At 42.1% G+C, this 22,860-nt stretch overlaps 1 protein-coding gene across 4 annotated transcripts; it reads right to left on the bottom strand.

Annotated features, from left to right (window-relative positions):
- Nucleotides 1-5: 5 nt before the first annotated feature.
- On the bottom strand, nt 6-22,560 carry ppp2r3b (protein phosphatase 2, regulatory subunit B'', beta). 4 transcript variants are annotated; one of them, XM_052082488.1, is made up of 15 exons: nt 22,367-22,560; nt 21,559-21,947; nt 8,785-8,970; nt 8,462-8,565; nt 6,766-6,868; nt 4,757-4,831; nt 4,597-4,683; nt 4,359-4,515; nt 4,222-4,270; nt 3,876-3,965; nt 3,629-3,804; nt 2,474-2,592; nt 2,299-2,408; nt 2,021-2,060; nt 497-547 (listed from the first exon to the last, which is right to left on the bottom strand). In XM_052082488.1, the coding sequence occupies exons 2-14, from the start codon at nt 21,910-21,912 to the stop codon at nt 2,042-2,044; spliced, it is 1,629 nt and encodes a 542-aa protein (XP_051938448.1). In that variant the 5' UTR covers nt 21,913-21,947; nt 22,367-22,560; the 3' UTR covers nt 497-547; nt 2,021-2,041. The 4 variants fall into 4 exon arrangements, with proteins under 4 accessions (XP_051938446.1, XP_051938449.1, XP_051938448.1 ...); XM_052082486.1 differs by lacking the exon at nt 2,021-2,060 and having other exon boundaries at nt 6-547; XM_052082487.1 differs by having other exon boundaries at nt 497-2,060.
- Nucleotides 22,561-22,860: the final 300 nt, after the last annotated feature.

Below are 22,860 nucleotides of genomic sequence, written 5' to 3'. Positions count from 1 at the left end.
TATGCTTGTAGTCAATGACTGAGACTTTATTAACTTTATCACATAGAAAACGCTGTCCTTCAAACTTGGCCAAATCATTTACATCACAGCAAACATTATTTACACATTAATATATTTGCTTATAAATTCATCTAATAAATTAAAAGACCCATCTCACGCGCGCACACACACACACACACACACACACACACACACACACACACACACACACACACACACACAGTGTCCAATGTGATAATTTGTCTTCCGGTTTGATCACTGGAATGTAAGGTGAACCAATGGATGGGCAACAACCGGGTCGTAAGTGTAAAAAGTCAAAAGTGGCAAGAAGAAGCCACAGTTGGCGGTCTGTTAGTTGCTTGTGAGCACATCGAGACTCGTTCATTGAGGGCGCGGCGCAGCGCTTGCTCATTCAAAGTCGTCCTCGTACTCGTAGCCTTCCAGGTCTAGGTTGCAATGCGGCGAGGGTATCTGGAAGAAGTGTCTTTTCGTCAGGTTCAGATCGGGCGAGATGTGTGCTTGCAAAGGACTCAGCGGGGTTTCGTACCTGAACACATAAACGTCCTTAGGGAAAAATATTCATGTAATGTGCCTATGCTGCCACAAGAGGGGAGTCTTTGTCCATATGTATTTTTCTAACCCGATCTTGGTTCAAATTAACAGGCTGTCATGTGCATGCCAAAGCAATAGGTGGAGCTATTCTGCCTACGTGGAACAGTTAACATCACAAGCTTCGCCAAAGTAATTAAGACAAAATAACAAAGGCGAGCCGAGCGAAGGACAAAAACGTGCGTGGACTGAGTGATGCAGACTCCCATCTCTGTGTTACATTTGAATAAAGGTTGGTCAAGCAAATCCTCATGAAATTAGCCTCACCATTCACAATCTCAACAAAGTTGAACACAACATTTCTTCCTCATAATCAGGACTATTTCTATATTTCTATTTTATTGTCGTGTTAAACTACAAATTTATTCTCTTTATATAACCAACAACTTTATACAACTAGCATTTCATTTTTTTGTTGCATTGTAAAGACTATTTCCATAATTTACAGTTTTGTCATGATCGTTCTTTTTTAGCCATAATAAAATGCAATTCATTCATTCATCCATTCATTCATCTTCCGTACCGCTTGATCCTCACTAGGGTCGCGGGGGGTGCTGGAGCCTATCCCAGCTGTCTTCGGGCAGTAGGCGGGGGACACCCTGAATCGGTTGCCAGCCAGTCACAGGGCACACAGAGACGAACAACCATCCACGCTCACACTCACACCTAGGGACAATTTAGAGTGTTCAATTAGCCTGCCACGCATGTTTTTGGAATGTGGGAGGAAACCGGAGCACCCGGAGAAAACCCACGCAGGACCGGGGAGAACATGCAAAATTTTCTTTTTACTTCGGTCAGCATAAAACTGGCTTTTTCTGATAGTTTAACTTTTTATTATGTTAGCTTTTTTGGGGGGGGAATGGTGATGTTATTTTGACTTTATACTTGTAAAATCACACATTATAGTTTTACCTTATTAATTAATTATTAATACATAAATATTTAGATTGAGTCCAGATTTTTTTTAAATTACAAAATTGTAAAATTACAAATTCATCTTCAACAAAATGTTTTACTCTTACAAAATTACTGTATTCTTGCATTATTTGTATATAGTGTTTATATTCTCGTATTACCACTGCTAGTATAATTAGTCAAACTTTATTCCCAACATTTTTGAATTTTATTTTTTAATGATTGTCAAAGTTTTACCTTTATCTTGTAAAATTCCAATTTTGGAAGTTGGGATGCACATTTGTGTCACACAGAATGTTGCCTACCGCCCACCCTCCCAAAAAAGATGAGTGTGTAAGTGGAGAAGACAAAGGAGAAGAACACAAATGTGGGGAAGTGCAGGAGAATATCTGAAAACAAAATCCATGTTGTCTGGGTGGTTTTCGAAAAAGACCGGTTCAGAGAGAAAGAAAGAGGAGAGAACGTTCGGTTCTTTCTGGTACTGTGACGGTCTTACCTGCCGGGAGGTGGTCCGCCTTCAGAGCTTAGTGGTGGTCCTAAAGTTCCACACAAACTCATCAGCTATCAGCTGACTCCGACTGAGAACCACTCAATTGTTTTCATCTTAAACATACTGTATACTGTATGTATAGGATTCAAAATTTTTCCCCACAAACATGCGGTAATAACAGTCTTTTCTATTCTACTCCTGCTTGTGTAGCAAATTTTGGATCCGGCTCAGGTGCTTGTGCAAGTGTAGCTCACGGTGCGTTGCGAGCATAGGCATAATCTTACACGTCATCGTCGCAGTGATTCCCAGCAGCCTCTTCCGCCACCAGGATGTCGTATTCCTCTGCAGCGTATCGCTCCCAGTCGGTTACTTCCTGTCCATCCGTCTCTACTTCCTGTCAGACACGGACGGTGAACAGGGGCCTGAGCGCGGCATGTGACGCGTGTGCCGCACGCTCACCCTGATGACGGAGAAGGGGTCCCGCTGCTCGTGGTCCAGGTACTTCTCAATGTTGAAGAAGGTGTCAAAGAAGATGTGCGACAGCTTGCACCTCTTCAGGTCCCGCAGCGTGATTTTACCTGTCGTCATCATTCACATCAGTGTCAAATTCAGAGGCTAATTGGAGTAAAGTCACCCTCAGGCTAAAAAAGGCAAGTTCGATTCAAGTCCAACTTCCCAATGTTCCTTGTTGTCCAAAACCGCTACAGTTCATTTACGACATGCATCACTCTTCTGTTGGTTTTGCTATTGTGATTGCATGATGATGTTACCACAAGATTTATTTGGTAAATGAAATGGGGTGGAGTGCCCTCTCTGGGTCGGGGAGGAGATCTTGCTCCAAGTGGAGGAGTTTAAGTACTGTATTGTTGGGTCTTGTTCACGAGCGAGGGCAGAAAGGAGCGGGACATCGACAGGCGGATCGGTGCAGCGTCTGCTGTGACGCGGACTTTGTATCGGTCTGCCATGGTGAAGGATCTGAGCCAAAAGGTGAAGCTCTCAATTTACCGGTCGATCTAGTCGAGCCGCTTCTCCTTCACATCGAGAGGAGCCAGATGAGGTGGCTCGGGCATCTGATTAGGATGCCTCCTGGACGTGTCCCTGGTGAGGTGTTCCGGGCATGTCCCACCGGCAGGAAGCCCAGGGCATGACCCAGGACACGCTGGAGAGACTATGTCTCCCAGCTGGCTTGGGAATGCCTTGGGATCCCCAGGAAGAGCTGGAACAAGTGGCTGGGGAGAGAGACATCTGGGCTTCCCTGCTAAAGCTGCTGCCCCCACGATAAGCGGTAGAAGATGGATGGATGGATGGATAGTTTTACAATGTTAATTTACGAAGATTTGAGGCTATTTACAATCATAAAAATCAACTTATCATATTCCAGTCCAGAATTACCCAGCTTGCCTCTTGACTGGTTCTCATAGGAGGGAGTACATAACTCCTACTCTGGCATCTCGCCACGGGCTGCCCGTACATTTTAGAGTTCTTTTTAAAATTCCTATTATTTGCTTTCACCGTCCGTCCCTACCGCACCTCTCTGAGCTCCTCTGCCTCGAGGCATCTGCCCGGTTCATCAGGTCTGCGGAACGAACACTATTAGAGGTCCTGAGAACCCACCTTCGACCCTAGGCTTGACGAGGTCGAGCATCTGGCAGAGGCAGTCCTCAAAGGGCAGCGGTTCGATGGCCATGCTCTCCAGCTTCTGACACTGCTCCTCATAGAAGTACTCCATCTCGTACATGCTCAGCACGCCGTCGCCATCCAGGTCCATGCAACGGAACCAGTACTCTATACTGTGAGCGCAAAATGATGGTCAAGGTGGTGGCTCTCGTTTTGAAATCCGACAATGGAGGCGTACAAATACCTGGTGTCCGTCTTCTTGTCCTCCTCTGAGATGAGGAACCAGACGAAGTCCGCGTAGCTCAAGCGGCCTTCCTTGAACACACGCCGGTCCCTCAATGCCACAATACCGGGAGAAATCAAGTCAGATTTTTTTCTTTCTTAAAAGAAATAGTCACTCTTATGAGAATTTTTTACAAACAAAATGTGGTAATTTTTTTTTTTTAAGATAACAATGTCATGTAAGAATGACGTTGTTTTATTCCATTAAAAAAATATGACGGGACATTTTTCGTCTGAGAATTAAAAAAATAAAAAACATTTTTAAATATAGTTTTAAAACAAAGGGTATTTTTCATCTAAGTGTTTACCTTGTGACTGTTCCTGAGAATATTCTCTCAATCATCTTTTGGGAAATGGCTGGGGGAGGGAGAACAAACAAACAATGAGCAGACGCCAGTCTTGCTACGTGACTGCCGATCAGCCATTTTGTGTGTGGCTTGAGCACCTTGGTCATTGTGCTGTGCCAAGTCCTTGGGGTCGATGTACAGGTCGTGATCGGTGTCCAACTCCCAGAACTTGCAGTAGATGACGTAAAAGTGCTCATAGGAAAAGAACTCTGTCAACTGGTTCACATCGTCTTCTTGCTCGAGCAGCGCCACATTCTGACCCCCAAAAAGAAATACAAGCACACACAGAATTAGTATTCCATCAGAGCATTCAGAAAGCCTCATGTGTTGACCTACCTGAAGGAAGGTACTTTTCCGGAGTTCGCAACAACTGATTTTTCCATTCCACGAGCGGTTGACGGTGTAAAATATCCTTTGGATCACCTGTAAACAAGGAAACTCTCAACGTCAACATCAAGGCAAGGCGATGCACATGCGATGTTTTATGGCACTGCACCGTGGTGATGTATCGGGAGTGAAAGTCCGCCGCTTCCTTCAGGAAAGCCAGACCCGCGTGAGAATTGACCACATCCTGAAAGACGACAACAGTCGGTCGGCTCACTCTTTGGTCGCATTCCCATTGCGGCAACATCAAAGCCACGCAGTCGCTAATGAAGTTTACTTGAATTACAGAGGCTCAGAAGAAGGTTTTGCAGCACTTCATAATGATGGATGGTTTGAGGCCAAGGTGCCCCAAACTGACTTTGTCTTATTTTACATAAATAAAATTGTAATATTAGAAGATTTTTATTTGGATATGCCAAAATATTATGAGAAAGAACTAAGTGTAATAATTAATCTGTACTATACTATAAACAATATCAGATTTATTACATATACATATTTTGGTTTATAGGTTAGGCTGAAGCGAAAATAAAGAACATAAACAATGAATCCAAATGAAAGAGTTGATGCATCTACTTAAATGGGGTCATTTTCATTCATTCAAGACCTTTCCTTGCATCTTTTTCTGACATTCTTTTTTGTGTTAAGGTTTCTGTACAAAGCAGTGCTAGTGCTGCCTGAGCTGCCCATAACAGCAATTGCATTTTTTTGTTTGTCATGCAAATATACACTTTCATGTAAAAGCAGTGTGGCCCCAAACCTGAAACTCCCTAAAATATGATTTTGCAGAGATATAAATGAACGTGAACTGCACTGAACCTTATGATTGGACAGTGACAAGGAAAAGAAAAAATGACGCTCCAATTAACCTTACTCATTGTGCTTTTTTTTAATACCCTCATTCCCATGTGTTGACATAAATGCTCAGGCTGCGGAGGAATTAAAAATCCTTATTTTGGTGCCTCTTTGACTCCCACAGTGAGAAATTAAATCATAGCGAAACACATAAATCACAAGCTGGGGGGGAAGAACAGGCGGGGACAGTCGCATCTACTCCGCTGCAATCGCCCTCTCATTCATCACAAGAGTCAAAAGACATTCTCCCCTAGCCCAAGTACACAAATTAAGGTGAGCAGGGCACCGGAATCAATTCCAAGTCTAAGAGAGCCTCCACACCGCGAAGGAATATTCTCCAAAAGAACATTCTGTGGTATCGGTTCACATGCTCAGGTATTACCAAGGCCACTACATTAGGTACACCTGTCCAGCTCCACAAAGGCTGACGCAGTCAGAGAGAAATTGATGTAACGAAACATATGCACACACAGACAAAATTGTTGGTACCCCTTTGTCATGAAATACAAGCCAAAGTGGTGGTAATCTAATAAAAGTAACTATTTCCAAAAAAAAAGAAGAAAATGAACAAATGGAAATCAGACATTGCTTTTGAATTGTGATTTAACAGAATTATTTAAAAATGAGTGTCCCTGAAAAAGATTGAAAATAACAACACTTAACCAGAAATGGCCTTGTGTCCTGAAATGTAGGTTTGACGATGATTTTAAAAATATATTCACTGTTTCCAGGCAATATTTGGTTTGAGAGATATTCTAATTTTTGAAGTTTGACTTGTGAAAGCTTGCGCAACATACTGTGTGGATGGTAGCATACGTCATAATTTATAGCAACGACGTTCCAGGAAAGAAAAATATGACTGAAAAATGTAGTAAAAAATAAATAAATATTTTACAGGGAGAAGCCTCCTCTTGCAGACAACATCCAAGTAAATAATAGCGGTTAAAGCCATATTTTAGTCTCCTTTAGCATGAGTTCATATTTTATATTGGGCATTTGTTACTTTTGTGAACTGAAAAAAAAAGTGGATGATATGGTGATAAATTATGCTCAGACTTTGAGTACACTGAATTGACTTGTGTAGAAAAATCCAAGTGCTCTTTCCAACTCTGGTTTAAGTAAGACATTGCTGACACCGTCAATCAAAAGTTAAGACCAAGCCGGACGGTGTTCCTAATTAAGTGGCCGGCAAGTGCAGATGAATCGGTCCTGTGTGAGCAACGAGGCGAGCCAAAGTAGCGAGTGCGCGTGCGGCCTTGCCAGTACCTGCAAGAAGGGAATAAAGTCATCTTGTTCCAGGTAATTACAGCCAGGCTTGGCCAAGAGGTGCACGAATTTGGCGGCCTCGTCGTGACAGGTCTGCAGCGTTCTACACGGGGGTGGAAATAAGAAAGAGAAAACAGATGGTGGCAAGGTTACTCCCGCTCTTGGCTTCTTTTGTTGTGTCCTATTATGAGAGGAAAACAGCTCTAATACATTCGGAAATTAGGATTCTGGATGGCTTCTGGGTAATTATCAGCATTGAGAGCGGCGGTAGTTAAAAAAAAAAAAAAGAGGAGCGGGTTGGGGGAAGGTGAGCATCTGTTGTGGCTTCTCATCTAAGAACAGCTCGATTATGAGCTCAAGTCAAAGGTCGGCCTGTCCAGCTTTCTGAATGCTTAATACAAGGGCAGGCCCAGACTGCACAAGACTATCACGTCCTCGTACAGTAATGTGCAAAAGTCTTCTATGCTTTGAGCTTTCTTGTTTTAATGATGACACCGTTCATATTCGAACTGAGACTGCATATTGGCATTTTGTACAGGGGTGCATTTTGCTGAGGATGTGGATAAAGATCTACACATTAACAGTATGGTATGTTCACTGTTGGTATGCTTGTGTGGCTTCAGCATAAATGGATGCAAAATCACTTTTGAGCTATCCTGCCATTGCCGCAGCTCTGGTGAAATAACCAAGAGATACCGTATTTTCCACACTAAAAGGCACACTGGATTATGAGGCGCACCGTCAATGCATGGCCTATTTTGTAATTTTGTTCATATATTGGACACACCGCATTATAAGACGCAATCTTGCCAACAGAACACTACACCCTGATTTATATCGCAATGATCAGACGTCAGTAAAACTTATTTAATAAAGCAGCGACACAGTTTACTTAACCAACAGCAAGTTATAACATTGACTCGTTAATGTTGAACTCTCTTACCGCTACTCTATTTCCGTGTTCAACTGCAAAACCGATCGCCTTAAGTTTGAACTCTGCATTGTAAGCATGTCTACATCAAGGAGCCATTTTGGGGTTGACATATTACCGTAATGACCATATACACAAGGCGCATCGGATATTAAGGCGTGCTGTGAGCTTTTAGGAAAATGGAAGGCTTTTAGGTGCGCCTTTCAGTGCGGAAAATATGGTACACAAAAATACTTCACTTCGCGGATGTAGTCTTTTTATCCCCCTCCAAATAGTTCAGAATTGCAACCCCCCCCCCCAAAAAAAAAACAACAACAACAAAAGCAATGGGGGCCACAGACAAATTTAGTACAAGCGATACTGTGATTCGGCGAATGCTCATTTGTGAATTCCCTTTCACATACTCAATACTCCACATGTGAACTACAAACAAAACAGGTTTTATTACGTTGTAGTTATACTTCAGCAGTTCCAGTAGGTCTGTGCTGTGAACTCTTAGTTATACAGTCATTTCAGAATTGCAAACAAAATAAGGCTAACCTAACAGTGCCCGAGACTTTTACAGGCAACTGGGCATACGCATATTTATAAAAGTCATGTTTTTCTTGTCCTGTTTTTGTCCGCCGTGCAAATGTTTATAAGGCCTTTCCCACCGATCATTTCTGTTTACTGACGCCAAGGAAATAACAGTTCAAACAGGCAACGTTGTACGAGCGTGTGCACGAGTGGCCCGGCTGAAATCAACAAAAGAGGCCATTGTCTTACTTGCGCCACATGGCCACGAACTTGTGCACAGACACGAAGCCCGTCCTGTCGCCCCCAGCCGAGCAGAACAATGGAACCTTCCAGTAGAGGGGACACTCGCAGGCCTGAGCAGACACACCTTGTTATTATTGAGGACATTTAAAATTGTTGAAGCACTGCAGCGTAAAGGTTCTGGTGAAAAGTTGCATCATTTGACAATTTCCCCGAGGAAACACTTTTGGGTTTCCCTCAAACCACAGAGACGCTGGGCTCGTATTTTTGGCGTGAAAGCAGCAAACGTGTAAATCATTTACTGGGTGGCATGCTGCAAATCACTCGCTCACCTTGGCAACCTGCCCCATGTCCTCAATGGTGGCCCTTTCATTGGGGAATTGGCAAAACGTCGCCTCAATTTTGGAAATGAGGCTGTCGATGTTAATGTTGGCTTGGGGCCGACCTCGCGGGAAGTAAAACTTTGGAATGCTTTCGCTCAGCGCACGGCTGACGGGCTCCTCTGTCCTCACCTGCGCCTGATGCAAAAACACACACAGACGCACACGCACACACACACACACACACGCACACACACACACACAGTGATGCTATCACATGCTAACAACGGTCTGAAGATCATTCATAAAACTTAGTAGAACCGAGAACAGTTGCTTTTAATTAAGTAATTAAAAACTCAAATGCAGATTGCAGTGGGTACTTTAGTAGAAACCTGTATTTGTACTTAAGAATTTCAATAATAATATTAAATGAATAATAACAACAGAATAAATAATATTGTAATTGCCCAATAACACAAATCATTAAACACATTGGTATTTGTCATAATGAGGGTATAATTGCTAGCATCTTGTGGAACCACCTGTCATTTTTATTGCCGGACAATTTGGATTAAGAAGGTCTATTTTGGCCGGGGTGTTTACTTTTATTTACTTGAGGCAATGCAGTGCCTGAAAACCATTCAGTCAGTGCTGATGAGACAACAACATCAGCTGATTTAGCGTGTCTACTCTGTGGTAACTTTTATCCGCTCAAACTCTGTCCTCTCTATTTAGAGTTAATAAACAGTGCTCTATTTTGATGTCTCCAAGGACAGAGAAGATTAGCCAATTGATATCATCTGTGGCATTGCCATCATGTTTCACAACATGTACCATCTCAGGTTTAATCACTCAAATGAGGTGGCATCCCTCTGCGTAATTGCCGTGCAGTATGACACAATTGCAAGCAACAGACACATTAAGAGAAAGTTGTAACTGAACATCAGGCAGAATCTGTTGCAGTTATAGAAATAAACACACAAATGAGTGCTATTGATGAGTGAACCCTTCAAGGCCGCATACAAGCAGGATCGCAAAAGTCAGCGAGAAGCATTGAGATCAAGTTGATGATGGATTAATAAATAAATAAAAATACATTCTTTTTCATTCAATACATTTAACCAAGAGGTGATAAATGGTTAAAAGCCAAGGAAGTTATAGGCGCAGTGCTTCCGGATTTTAACTGTTTCTTTTGGTGTCAATGATCAGAGCATTCTCAAATTTTCGTACAGTATTAGTTTTTCCTCACTCATCTCTGGCAGAACAGAGCGAGTATTTTTCATTGGAAGTTTTTCAACTAGTGAAAATATATATGTCGTGTGGGGTCCCACAGGGAAGTTCTTTAGGACCATTTTATTTTCAATTCTTATCAATGATTGACCCTGTGTTGTCAAAATTCAGATTGGATAATGTGTGCAGATGACTAAAGCTTTGTTTGAGACATCACCCTAGTCAATTGAACTGAGAGATAAATTTCAGGTCAAGTTGAATAACATTATTAAATGGGTGAAAATGAAACGATTGGCAATAGTGCCCAAATTACATCTGTTGTATTTGGTAGCAGGAATCCTCCTGATGATGCCGCTGCACTTAATTTGTATATTGATGGGGTATAAGTAGAGCAGGTGTCTGAGGCTAAATTACTGGGAGTGATCAGATTGATTACTGTATATTGTTTCAAGGAATTGTAATTTCAAGGAAATGTTCTGCTTTTGTTCCATCTTTGATGATTCATGATCTTGTTCGATCACTTGTTTTGTCACATTTGGAGTAATGTTATTTGGTGAAACGCTTAAAGAAAAAAGATCTTTAAAAAACTAACTTGCACAGAATAGAGCAGCCCAATTAGTCCTCAACTCGTCACTCTGTGATAATGTGATTAATTTGCATTAAAAATGACCATGGCGAACAGTGTTTTATGTAGAGTCTAATCTTTGTTGTATTAATTTGAGGACCCCAGGAAGATGAGCGACCACTTTTTTTTGGTGGAAGCTAATAGGGATGGATCCTGATAAAAAAAGAAATAATTAAATCCATAAATCGGCTTTTGGATTTTTTAAGGGAGGCAATTCTGCAGACACAGCGGAAATAACAGATGCCACTAATAAAATGACGAGATGAACCACAGCCTCGTGTTTTCGTGTTCCAACAGAGGCATGCTGATTGATACACTTTGGAATATCATGAGACACGTTTACACTGCGAGTCTGCCAGTAAAAGGCAGCATACTCTGCCATGTCCCCACTCATGTCACTGTTTTGTATAGACGACAGGGTACTTACTTGATTATTCGATGGGAGAGTCGTTTAGGAAAATCGATTCGAAAATGATTCAATAGTGACAGCCCTATTCATGAACCGGGGACAATTTGGCTGACTTTTCATCAGGCTCCGTTTTTGAGCATACACATAACAGTAAGTGAGGCGTACATGATAACTGCTAGAACATGAAATTGACAGATCAAGTGGATACAGCAACGGCAGGCTAAGGAAACTTGGTTGCAAATGAAAAGACAAGGAGATATATTCAGTCATAAGCACCGTATTGTATGACAGCAAACCATGATTATGGTATCTAAGATATGACTGAGTGAGTCTCTAATTGGCATGGCTGAATGTCTATGAGTGCCATTCAGTTGATGTCTGGCCTGCAAACTAAAGAAACATGTCAGCATGGTCGAAACTGTAAACTGCTGAGGGGACACGGTGGATGATGATCTGGATGATCCCCTGCTGTGTGCAGCGCTCCACCGTGTGCCGGTGTCAGCCATGGCTATAAAAGGACATCAACCACATCTGCTGCCACCCTGCCACACACTGTCCCCCACCTATCCCCCCGTGCTAACCACAAGCTGAGCGCCTGAAGCTAGACTTACTAAGCCTTATGACATTTTACACATTCCTTGTGATGTAGCCTTAAGCAGAGACAGAGGGGTGGGCAATACTGTGCAAGGAAACCGCCAATGTGGCGCACAACAAATCTTAAAGGGCCCAAGGAACACCTGTGCCACTGGCGAATTAAAAAAAATAAAATAAAAACAAAAAACAGTATGTTGTACTTGGGAACTGAATGATTTTTTTCTGGGTTCCCAGGGGCCAGTGGCTCACTAGCCGTTGCTGGGAGTCAGGGCTGTTATAGTTTCACATGAGTAAATGTGGCAATAAAGAAAATTGATGCTACATGCTAACCAAGAATGATACGGTGATAGGAACTGGTTCTGGATGGTGGCACAGGTAGTGGGTGGCACACCGTGGAAGCTGAACACCATCTAATAAATGTGATCAGCTGATCACACAGGGCCAAAATAACACCTGTGTCATTGGCTAACAAATGATGCCACGGTGACCAGAACTGCCATCAAACAGCGCAAGACGAAGGCTACTCCGTAATCGTGGCGCACACTTGTCACGGGACGGAAGGAACGACTATCTCCATTGGATAACAAAGAATGATTAATATGACGATCGGAACTTTATTTTGTGGGAGGTCAGGGCAACACCAAGACAAAATTCAAGTCCCTTGTCATGAATCAAGTACACCCATACGAACCTCGGCCTGTCCTTGCTGAAAGGCTTTCAGCCTCTTCTTGAAGCGTGAGGGCAGCACAAAGTCACAGCCTCGCGCCAGCAGGGCTAGCTCCTTCCGCAGGTCAGGGTCCTGACGCAGAGACAGCTCCCTCATCCTCATGACGCACACCACGGGGAAGACATAAACAAATCCAGTGGGGTCCGCACGGGTTGGACAAGTCAGGCGTTACTGTTGTTTGTAGAAGTTGTGTGTCTCACTGCATTTGTCCTCTGTCAGAGTGAGAGCAGCTTAATGCAAGGCAGCAGCTGCTGCTGTGACTCCCTCTCCCATTCCAGATCGGGTCGCACAATCTCAACTCTGCCTGCCGCTACACAACACAGTCCACAGGGGCAAAGGGAGCGCTCTTCTCAATACTGCCGGGAAGATAAGGAGTGACAGGACGTCTGTGTGGGGGCAGGGGGGGGCTCACTCTCTGTGAGTATGCGGTTGGGAGGGGTGTGCGCCTTGAATCTGCCCTTTCCAGTTGTCATTCCTCTGCGCTTGTAGAAGGTTACGCAACGAGAAGGAGACCTGTTGCGGCTCACCCACAACGGCAAATTTGGGGATGCACCAGAGCAACATGATGATACAGAGCAAGGGCTCACTAGTTTAAACCTCCAGCAACATCAAACACAGAAAGAGTAAGGGCACATCACACATTTCCAAAGTCAATTTCAAGCACATCAGTTTACATGCTTTTCCAGCAATGCCAAATTAGGCAGTTTCAAAACTGTATCCACGGTTAAACTCACCTGAGACAACCTGATTATTCTTTTTTTTTTCTCTTTTGCAAAGCTGCACTAAACTTTTACAGTGAATTGCATTCATGGCTGCAACTGTGTCTTACTAAAACCAAGGCAACATAATTTCACAAATTAATATTACTTTTAAATTAAATTAATAATATTAAATTAATATTACTGCTAAATATTTCATAAATTAAAATATTTATGAAACCAAATTTGCATTGTTTATTTACTAAACATTGACATTCAAAAATTACACATGCACGCACACAGTGTGTGTGTATGTGTGTGTGTGTGTGTGTGTTTTTTTAAATAACGGCAGCGGTGCACAAACCTTTTAATGCTACTAGCCATTTTAATGTGAAGACCAATTTTGAAGTACCGACATACAAACGGATCACAACAAGCGATAAAAAAAATATCAGTCACCACTATCTGCGGTTCAACAAGCCGAAAAGTGTTATGACAGAAAAGATGAGGTATTATGCTATGGTCATAAAGTTTTCTTTCTCACACATTTATTGTCTGCTCATTTTGGAAATAATACCCGATGAAGCTTCACTCTGTGTTGCTGCCCTTGATCCTCACCGCTGATATGAATCTATGAAGGTTACCGGCAATCGGCGTTAGCCTGAAGTCGTTAGCTTTCGGCTAATGTCCGAGTCGCCTGCACTTCCAGTGCACATTTGTGAGCACTACTTTACTGTAGTCGACTCGTGGAACAAAACTACGTCTCTGATTGGCGTGTGGTAAACATGTAAAGTAATCCCTTGTTTATCACGGCGGTTACATTCTAAAAAGAACTCATGATAAGTGAGAAATCCGTGAAGTAGTCATCTCTATTTTTTACAATTGCAGTGATCCCTCGCTATTTCGCGGTTCGTTTATCGCGGATTCGGTGCATCACGGATTTTTTCAAACATATTCATAAAAAAATATCATATTCATGGAGTACAGTACTGTATATGTTGCTCTATGTGACTCGCTGTTGTTTTGCTGCCTCTCATGGACTGTTTGCGGACTTAATTTATTTTTTTTAACCTGTATATGTTAATTGGTCGCTACTTCGCGGATTTTCGTTTATCGCAGGTGGTTTTGGTCCTCATTAACCGAGATAAACGAGGGATTACAGTATTACATATACAATACTGTATTGAATGAAACCAAAGATGAAACCTTTTTTTATCACTTCTTAAGAGACCACAACTTTTGTAATGATCTCGCGCCACCTTACTTCGGTGAGCTCATCCGCCCCAACACACCTGCCCAGCGCCTCAGGTCTGCGGACCCGACATTATTAGAAGTACCAGGAACTAAGCGGAGAATCTGAGGGGATCAAGCCTTTTCCGTTGCTGGTCCCTCTCTCTAGAATGACCTCCCACTGAACATTCGGCAAGCCTCCTCTCTGCCCATCTTTAAAACCCGCCTCAAAACTCACTTGTATTCTTTGGTATTTGACTCAGCATGACCCAAAGTATGATATTAGTTATACTTTTCGGTGCTTTCTACCGTCTTCGTTACTGATTTGTTGCTTTACTTTTGTATATGTTAGTTGCTCCATGTACAGCACTTTGTGTGCAGTGATGGCTGTTTAAAAGTGCTCCATGAACACAGTTGAGTTGAGAGTTGAGTAAAAGTTTTCTTATGGGACGACTCCTTTAAAGTAAAACAATTCTCCTAATATTGTGCATAATAAAAATACACATGTATCCATTTTGAAGAATTCCAAGTATCCTGGACACCACTTCCTGCAAGTATCTTCTGCGAATAGGAAATACACTTATGTGACTAAATTTTTCCATCCATCCATCTTCCGTACCGCTTGATCCTCACTAGGGTCGCGGGGGGTGCTGGAGCCTATCCCAGCTGTCTCCGGGCAGTAGGCGGGGGACACCCTGAATCGGTTGCCAGCCAATCGCAGGGCACACAGAGACGAACAACCATCCACGCTCACACTCACACCTAGGGACAATTTAGAGTGTTCAATCAGCCTGTCATGCATATTTTTGGAATGTGGGAGGAAACCGGAGCTGACTAAATTTTTATGGAAGATAATTTCTAACCAGGATCAGCTATGTGTACGTATAAATGGCAAGAAAAAGACACAGAATGAACTCCTTATGACAGCCAAGGTGTCAAAACTTTGTTTCCGATGAGAACCGGCCAAATTAGCGTATGACACATTCACAAGACATACATCATGATCATGCATACATCTAAGTACTCTGCTTCCTACATTATGCTTCTCTTTGTTTTGCCTTCCCTCTGTGAGCTCGGCCTGCCAGCCATTCCACATCTTATTATAGTTGATGGGCGACGGTGGAGGAAGGAGGGACAGGATACGTCAAATTCAAAGAATGATGTCCGAAGTAGTCCGCGCCTATTAAAAGCACCAGCCGAGCACTGTTTGCGACGGCGCCGCAGTCCACTTCCACTTGCTAATGTCCCAAAAGTGACGGCAATTACATCAATTCTTCACAAAGTTGCTGATCTAACGGAGTCGCCTTCCACATGGCCAAAAAAAAAGCCTGTTTGATATAAACATGCTCACCACAGCCGCATAAACAAACTAATATTTGTTAACGTTATGTTGTGAACTTGCCTGCACCCGCACACATTATTTTTAGATGACAGGATGACAAAGACCAACGTTTTCCACAGTTTTTTTTGCACTTCATGTTATCCCCCGCGCAGGACACTGCACAAGCTTGATAAGCTGTATGTATGATGGTGTTTTTACTCCCAGGCGCCTTGTTATTATTTCTTCTTTTAATGCAAAAAAATTCATGCCATTCGTGGAAAAATGCGCAAAACAACCAGTAGATCACACGGAACTGTCATCTCGCGTGTGGTTTTGCTCGGTCTGCTTGGAAGAAAACAAAATGTGAAGCCTGCACCATGCAGTTTGCCAGCGGACGTAATGATGCTCGATTGAATAACTAACTTTATTTGCGGGATGAAGTGGACAAAATGAATGAAGCACTTCACACACCACACACACTTTATCATGCACACATCCACAGTGAGAGGCACGAGTGTAGAGCCTCTGGGGATCAATAAAGTACAATGGAACCTTAAATGTTGAATTGCACGGATTTACTCACAACTGTTTACGTAAAGAAGTAATGGAAATTAAAGTAATCTGTTCCAGGGTGAAATTGTTGCCGTCTCAAACTCTAAGTGTACAGGCAATGTTTCAAGAACAGATTAAAGCACTGAGTAACTTTAGTGGCTTCAGTGTAATGCTGTACATCTCACATCGTTTCAAGCCCTCCCCCCCCAAAAAAAAATCCAAATTAAAGTAATCACAAGCTAACATCTGTAAAAATGCAAAAAACTAACAAACAAAAAAAGTCTTCAAAAGGAAGTGGGATATGAAGGTGACCTGGCAATTTCTGTCTTTTCAGGTAATTACAGAACCACTGAAGGTGAGACATGTTTATGGTGCCCATGTAAAAGGAATTCCACAATGCTAGGCCAGGAGAAAAAGTACAATGAAAGCTTCCTCCAACGAAGGTTCTGAGTTTGTGGTCCCGTTATTTCAGATTTTTTTTTTGTTACACCGAATTATTATCCGCCGTTAGTCTGTATTTTGTGCCTTTGCTTAAACTTTAAATCCTCTTCGTCATAAACAGATATCCATGTGTATTGATTCAGCATCCTGACATGGGTTGTGACGGAGCCACCCAGGTACAGTATGAAGAATAGCCATAGCCATCCAGAAACTGCCCAGAATGTTTGTAAAGAGGAAAAAAAAAGTCACAGATGTAGACCATCCACGTCACCCCAAGAGACCACGCCGGCACATCCCACAATTTGTATACAAGTTTGATACATTTTATGCTACCAATTTTTGTGTGTGTTCAGATCCATTTATCATTATGAGAAATTTGTGTGTATTTTAATAAGTATGAATGTAATTTAAAGTATGTGGGAGGCTTAATACTATTTTTTTTAAAAGGTCTACATCATGGTGTCAAAGTCAAGGCCCGGGGGCCAGATCCGGCCCTCCACATCATTTCATGTGGACCGCGAAAGCAAATCATCTGTCAACTTCCATGATCCCTGCTTCAATCTGTTTCCAACACTCAAATTGTCATACGTAATAACTAATGGTGATATTTTGCAATAATTCTGTTTACAATTCTTACCCTGTTTACACTCACTAAAGCAATAATTCAAACAAATACTTGACTTACTTCAAAACTAGTGGGTCATCATTTTTTTATGTACAAGTGATAATGCATTGTGATGATCAAACATTATTTCGGATTCACTGTCTTAAAGGGGAGGGAAGACATAACTCCAAAAGTGGCCCGTGACAAAAATGAGTTTGAAACCTCTGGTCTTCATGGTTATAAATCACAGAGTTTCATCTGTTGCGGGTGGGTCTGAGCCATCAACAAGAGTTCAACATACAGTTTAAAACATTTTAATGTTTTTAACAAATTTAAACTCTGCTAAAAGAGGAGTTTTTTAAGAAAAAACAAAACAAATTTAAACTAAAATTCTTACCTTAGTTAGAATTTGACAAATTTCATGTTCGACGTAATAACTGTGTACAGTAGGAGTGCATGTGTGTACTTCAAAGTTGATGTGACACACGAATCACGCTGAACATCACCGTGCAGCGAAATGCAGTTTGAACATAAACCCAATTTCAGTCATAGAGTGCTCATTGCATAACATTGTAAAAAAATCCTGAGAGTCTTAAATTAGAGGGTGGTAAGAGTACAGTGTTTGCTGGTTATCCCTTTAACATGCAGGACAGACTTGCAGGCAACATTACCAAAAGGAGGCTGAAGAAACTGTCAATGCAAGCGTACACAGTGGAGTGCTGAGACACTGGGCCAAAATTAGGTGCAACAGACGGTCAGAATGAGGCTTCCAGGGAAGGCCAATGGCGGGAATACAACTCGCACCGATCAGCTGCCTCGCATAGGTCCGTCATGTCAGCTGCGCTCACCAGCACAAACAACACACAGAGAAGTTACGCTACACTTAATCCTTCGAGACAACAGCTACGGAAATTTTTCATTGTCAAGATTATAATGACTGGACAGTGGAACATCCAAAACGGAAGGCACAGTAACAGCTCTTTTTACCATGGCAGTAAATGGTCCATTAAAACGTTCTAAAATTCGTAGCTGTCATTTTAATAGCTTCAGGGTCCCTACGATCTCGCTCTTCATTATTCCAGCTCTAAACAACCACTCTGGTGCATAGACACCAACGATCCAGAAATCAATCCCTCTGAACCATCGAAAGTAGTATGACACTTGTATGTCCCCACCCCAAAAAAACAAACAAAAAAGCAACAAGAAAAACTGTTTGAAAATGAGTCTTGTAATTTCTGAGCCAACTGCAATTGTTCTCCCCTTTGTGAGCATAAGCACGGGGTGGGTGAAGTACAGTGTATGTCTGTAAACCGTTGGAGAATTCTGCATCCAGGGGCTCTTGGGACTCCAGAAGCTCCAAACACCCGCTTGCTTCTCATCATTTCGCTTTTTAACAGCTGGTCTCTGAATACTGTGAATTTGTCTCAGAGGAACTTTTCTCAACGTCTCTCTTGGAAGGAGCCAATTTGCTCAGACTCCCACGCAAATTAGCGAACCTTCCGTAGATTTGTATCGTCAGTTTGTTCCCTAAAAACTGAGACTATAAATTAAAGCTTGGAATGCACCGTTATAAGTCTGATAGTCACTGACTTTCTACATATGTTGTACATTGCCTCCATAGATGACAGTGGTCTCCCCTTTCCTTTGAAGGAGTGGTATGCAAAACTGGCTGGATATGTACGTTACATCTTCATTTGAACTCATTTTTGTTCATTTGACTCAAGAACAACTTCGCAAACCTTACATCTACATCATGTAAATACCAACCTCCATTCATTTACAAGCCACTTTAAATAAAGACACTCGCAGGGCACAGATTAGGGAGCCCTGCTTAAAATAGCGAGAATATCAGTGAGCCAGCCAAGCACATTATGAAGAAATAACCCGCGACTATAGAAGACATTAGCTGCAGTGACCATGTATGAGCAAAGGCCTTTATAATGTGACCACAACTGTCATGCACACGTCAATAAAACATCCTCAACAAGCACCTGATATAGAGCATGAATGTGCTGCCACGTCTCTGCCCAGCAGAGGAATTCTGGGTATTTAACGGCGACACGGGACTCTCTGCCGTGTCCGGTGTCAAAGTCACACCAGCTGTTGCGGGCCACATCACCGGGGCATAAATAATTTTTTTTCCATTAATCTGCCAAAGAATGCATCAGTGCGCAGGAATCCATTTTGTTGTCTTAAAATAGAAGCATGACCCCCCTCCCAATACCCTCCATTACAGCCACACAGTTCTTTTAATGTTGAGTGAAACGTGGCCACCACATGACGTGCCACCTCACACCGAGTGCACATACTGTCCAACTGATGCTTTAGATCTTATTCATAAAATTCCAAAGCCAACTAGTCAAGATAAAACCTTTCCCATATGGAACAATACAAATAGAATTAATCCGTTCCGGCGCGATCATGGAATCCTTCGTCAACTGTGCACCACTGCACAAACAACATTTCAATAAGCTTTAGTGTTGCACAGGTGTCAAAATAAGTTCACCAATGTCAAATAAAACTGACTTTGTCGTCCGCCTTTGATAATTTGTGATTAATTAAAAGACGTCAACCGCCATAAAAAACGAAACGTGCCTCAGTTTACACAATTTTCACTCTTTTCAATTCTGACACGACCAAGGTTAAAAGAAGCACATTGTTGCAGCAAAGATTCTGTTTTATTGAGCATTTTATGACATGTTAAGTACCAAATCAGTAACTGAATCAAAATGTATTTATGTTGGTGCAATTTTTACACTGTTAATTTGAAGGAAAAAAAAAGTCCTGCGTTTGAATAAAGCAATGGCAATTAAAACGTGTTATCTTTGGGATCAGATGAATCAGTTATTTGGACAAAATAATGGGCATATTAATTGTTTCATAAAATAATCGTTACAAGCCCTAAATGCTTTGAATCCAGAATTAAACCCACACAAATTCTGAACACATCTGGTATGTACAGCATTTATGTGCAGCAGCTTATAGAACATGCACTTATCTATCTATATAATATGATCTTTTATGTTCAAAAACATGTCCTTGGGTGTTGTGCGTGCAGAAGGTGAAGCCTGGAGGAGCATGTGCACCCCCCAGCCCTTCTCCAGCTGTCTTCCTTCCTCACTGTCATTGCACAAACACATGTACCATATGCACAGTCGGCACCGCTAGCCAGCACTTGTGCAAAGTTGCATCTCATCTAACATTTCAAGGCCGGACGAACTTTGGCAAAAGACAAACTAAATTGTTGCGGGCCTCCAGAATATAACGTTGAAGCAGGCAAAATAAAAATTCAATGTGCCAAATCGGTATTACTACCACAGAGTAATTCAGGGGTGAGGCCGAAACGTTTGGAAAGCATATAATTATGACTGTGGGGAGGCTCTTCTGGGGCAATATTGCGTGGACATTCAGATGCCACTCAGCCTCCTCTTGTGGCCACACTGGGAAGATCACAGAGCCCCTGATTTACAGAAGCGCCTTGAACACTGCCAATCACACCCAGCTTTTTTTCCCCATGTCAATGTTCTCTGTGTGAAAGGGGCTGAGAATTGCTGGGTGAAGGAAACAGGAAAAAATCCAGATATTACTATAACCAGTATTTGTCCTGCTACAAGTCTCGCTTCTTTCTCACACACTGAACAAAGCAACGTTGCAGGATCTCTTTGGAGAGACGTACTGGTTGACTGCCTGACCAAAGCTGAAGGGGAAAACTCATAGTTTGGGTTTGGAATATACATTTTGTCAGACCAGTCTTGGAACATTTCCGACACACCCTGTATGACTGCAGAAGCTCTGTCATGTTCTGAAAGCAGATGCAGACATGGCAATGTACCTGTTTGCTGGGTTCTGTGTATTAAATGGATTTTAAAAAAAGATGAAAAGAGAAAAAAAGATGAGCTCTACTACAGGGTAATTTTGAGAACATTGTGCAGAAAAGTCAAGATCAAAATCATAAATTACATCATTCTATTTATGTTTTACACACTGTAAATATTATCCACACATATTTTACGAATTTTTCTAAGTTTCATAAAAATTTTAAATGCCCTGGATAATGCATTTTCAATTTCCACAACTTTTCCAAGTTTCTTATGACAGTACAAACATGTTTTAATACCAGCTTTATTGTCACGGCGAAATTCTGAGAGAAAAAGGCTGCAGATTGAAATAGACTTTGAAGTAATACCATTTGTGTCCAGCTATCCAGAAAAGCACCATTTAAATCTGACGCGTTATCATTATCATTATTATTATTTACTGATGAGATAATCCATATTTCAGTACATATACTTTTCATGACAATTTTGTTTGGTGGTCTGCGATGCGATAATTCTATGTCATAATAGTTTACTGACCTTTTTGGAGCTGACAGACCTCTGTAAGATCCGTCCATGAGGTCCCATCACCCTAGTGCTGCCGCTGCATCCTGAGGGCAGGGGAGAGGCACAAGGTGGACTCAAACACACATTAAAGGTGCCTAGCTTCTTCTCTGTCAAGGTCTTTTGGAACGCCACGTTGTTGTTCTGGTTGAAGGTCAAAGTGCACTTCTCCTTGATGCCCACATTGCTAAAATCAGTTTGATGCCCGTTTTTAATGAGCTCGAGGTAGTCTTTGAGCACCGCCTGCGTTTTGAGATCGCTTAACCAGGTGAGGAAGAGCTCGTCGACCTTCATTTTGAGGACTGGTTGAAGAATCTGACTTGACGGCATTTTGAAGGAAGCCCAAGAATCCACAGGTGAGGTACCTGCACAATAATAATAATAACATGAATGGATCGTGTTCATGGTTATTATTATAATCTTCATATTTTGCTACTGTGAAAAGAGGCTACACATGACAAACACCTACCACGACGATTCAGTTCGACAGTGCATAATGGACCATTGGTTGGCCAGCAGTCGACCTTGTTTTCTACTAATGTTACACTATCACAAACAATATTGAATTTTAGCGCGTCGATGCTTTGAGCCCGCAGGCTCGCGTGCGCGACTGCACAAAATATTGGCTATTTCAAACAACACGGTGGGTAAAAACAACGCAAATTCAAGCTGCACAACGACCGCTATGTATGGAGACGTTCAGAAAAGAGCAGACCGGTTTGGGGGAGATGTTTTCAGTTAGCTTTAGCCAGTTAGCTCTAACAAACTCAGACAAAACACCAACCTTATATTTAAAGCACGTAATTTCCAAATACGGTGGTACCACGCTACATTATTCCCTTCATTTGGTAATGATGGTGAGCGTATCATCAGTCTTGATACGGAATGCAGACTGGATAGCGGGTACCGATCCCACAACAGAGAACACTTTGCATGCTCCTCCGCTCCAACTTTTTCAAAATCGCGTTCCCGTGGTAACCACACGAACGTATCGCGAGATTGGGTGTGATGCATTCAAAGTCTGATGGAACGTTCACCCATCTCCTCTGGGATCCCTCAAACAGATATGTGAAGTACTTCTGTCAGGATTTTTTGTGTGTTTTGTCTACGGAAGAGGATTAGAGCCAATGAAAAAAAAAACAAGATTGGCAAGATTTTCATTTTTATCTCAGAATTCTGATTTGATTGTGATAATTCTCACTTTGGGTGGCTCGCTGGCCCAGTGGTTAGCGCATCAACCTCACAGTGCAGAGGTCATGGGTTTGACCAGCCTTCCTG

The sequence above is a fragment of the Hippocampus zosterae genome, chromosome 12 (assembly GCF_025434085.1).
Source record: "Hippocampus zosterae strain Florida chromosome 12, ASM2543408v3, whole genome shotgun sequence".
Taxonomy (NCBI): Eukaryota; Metazoa; Chordata; class Actinopteri; order Syngnathiformes; family Syngnathidae; genus Hippocampus; species Hippocampus zosterae.
This window is presented reverse-complemented; position numbering and strand designations above follow the sequence as displayed.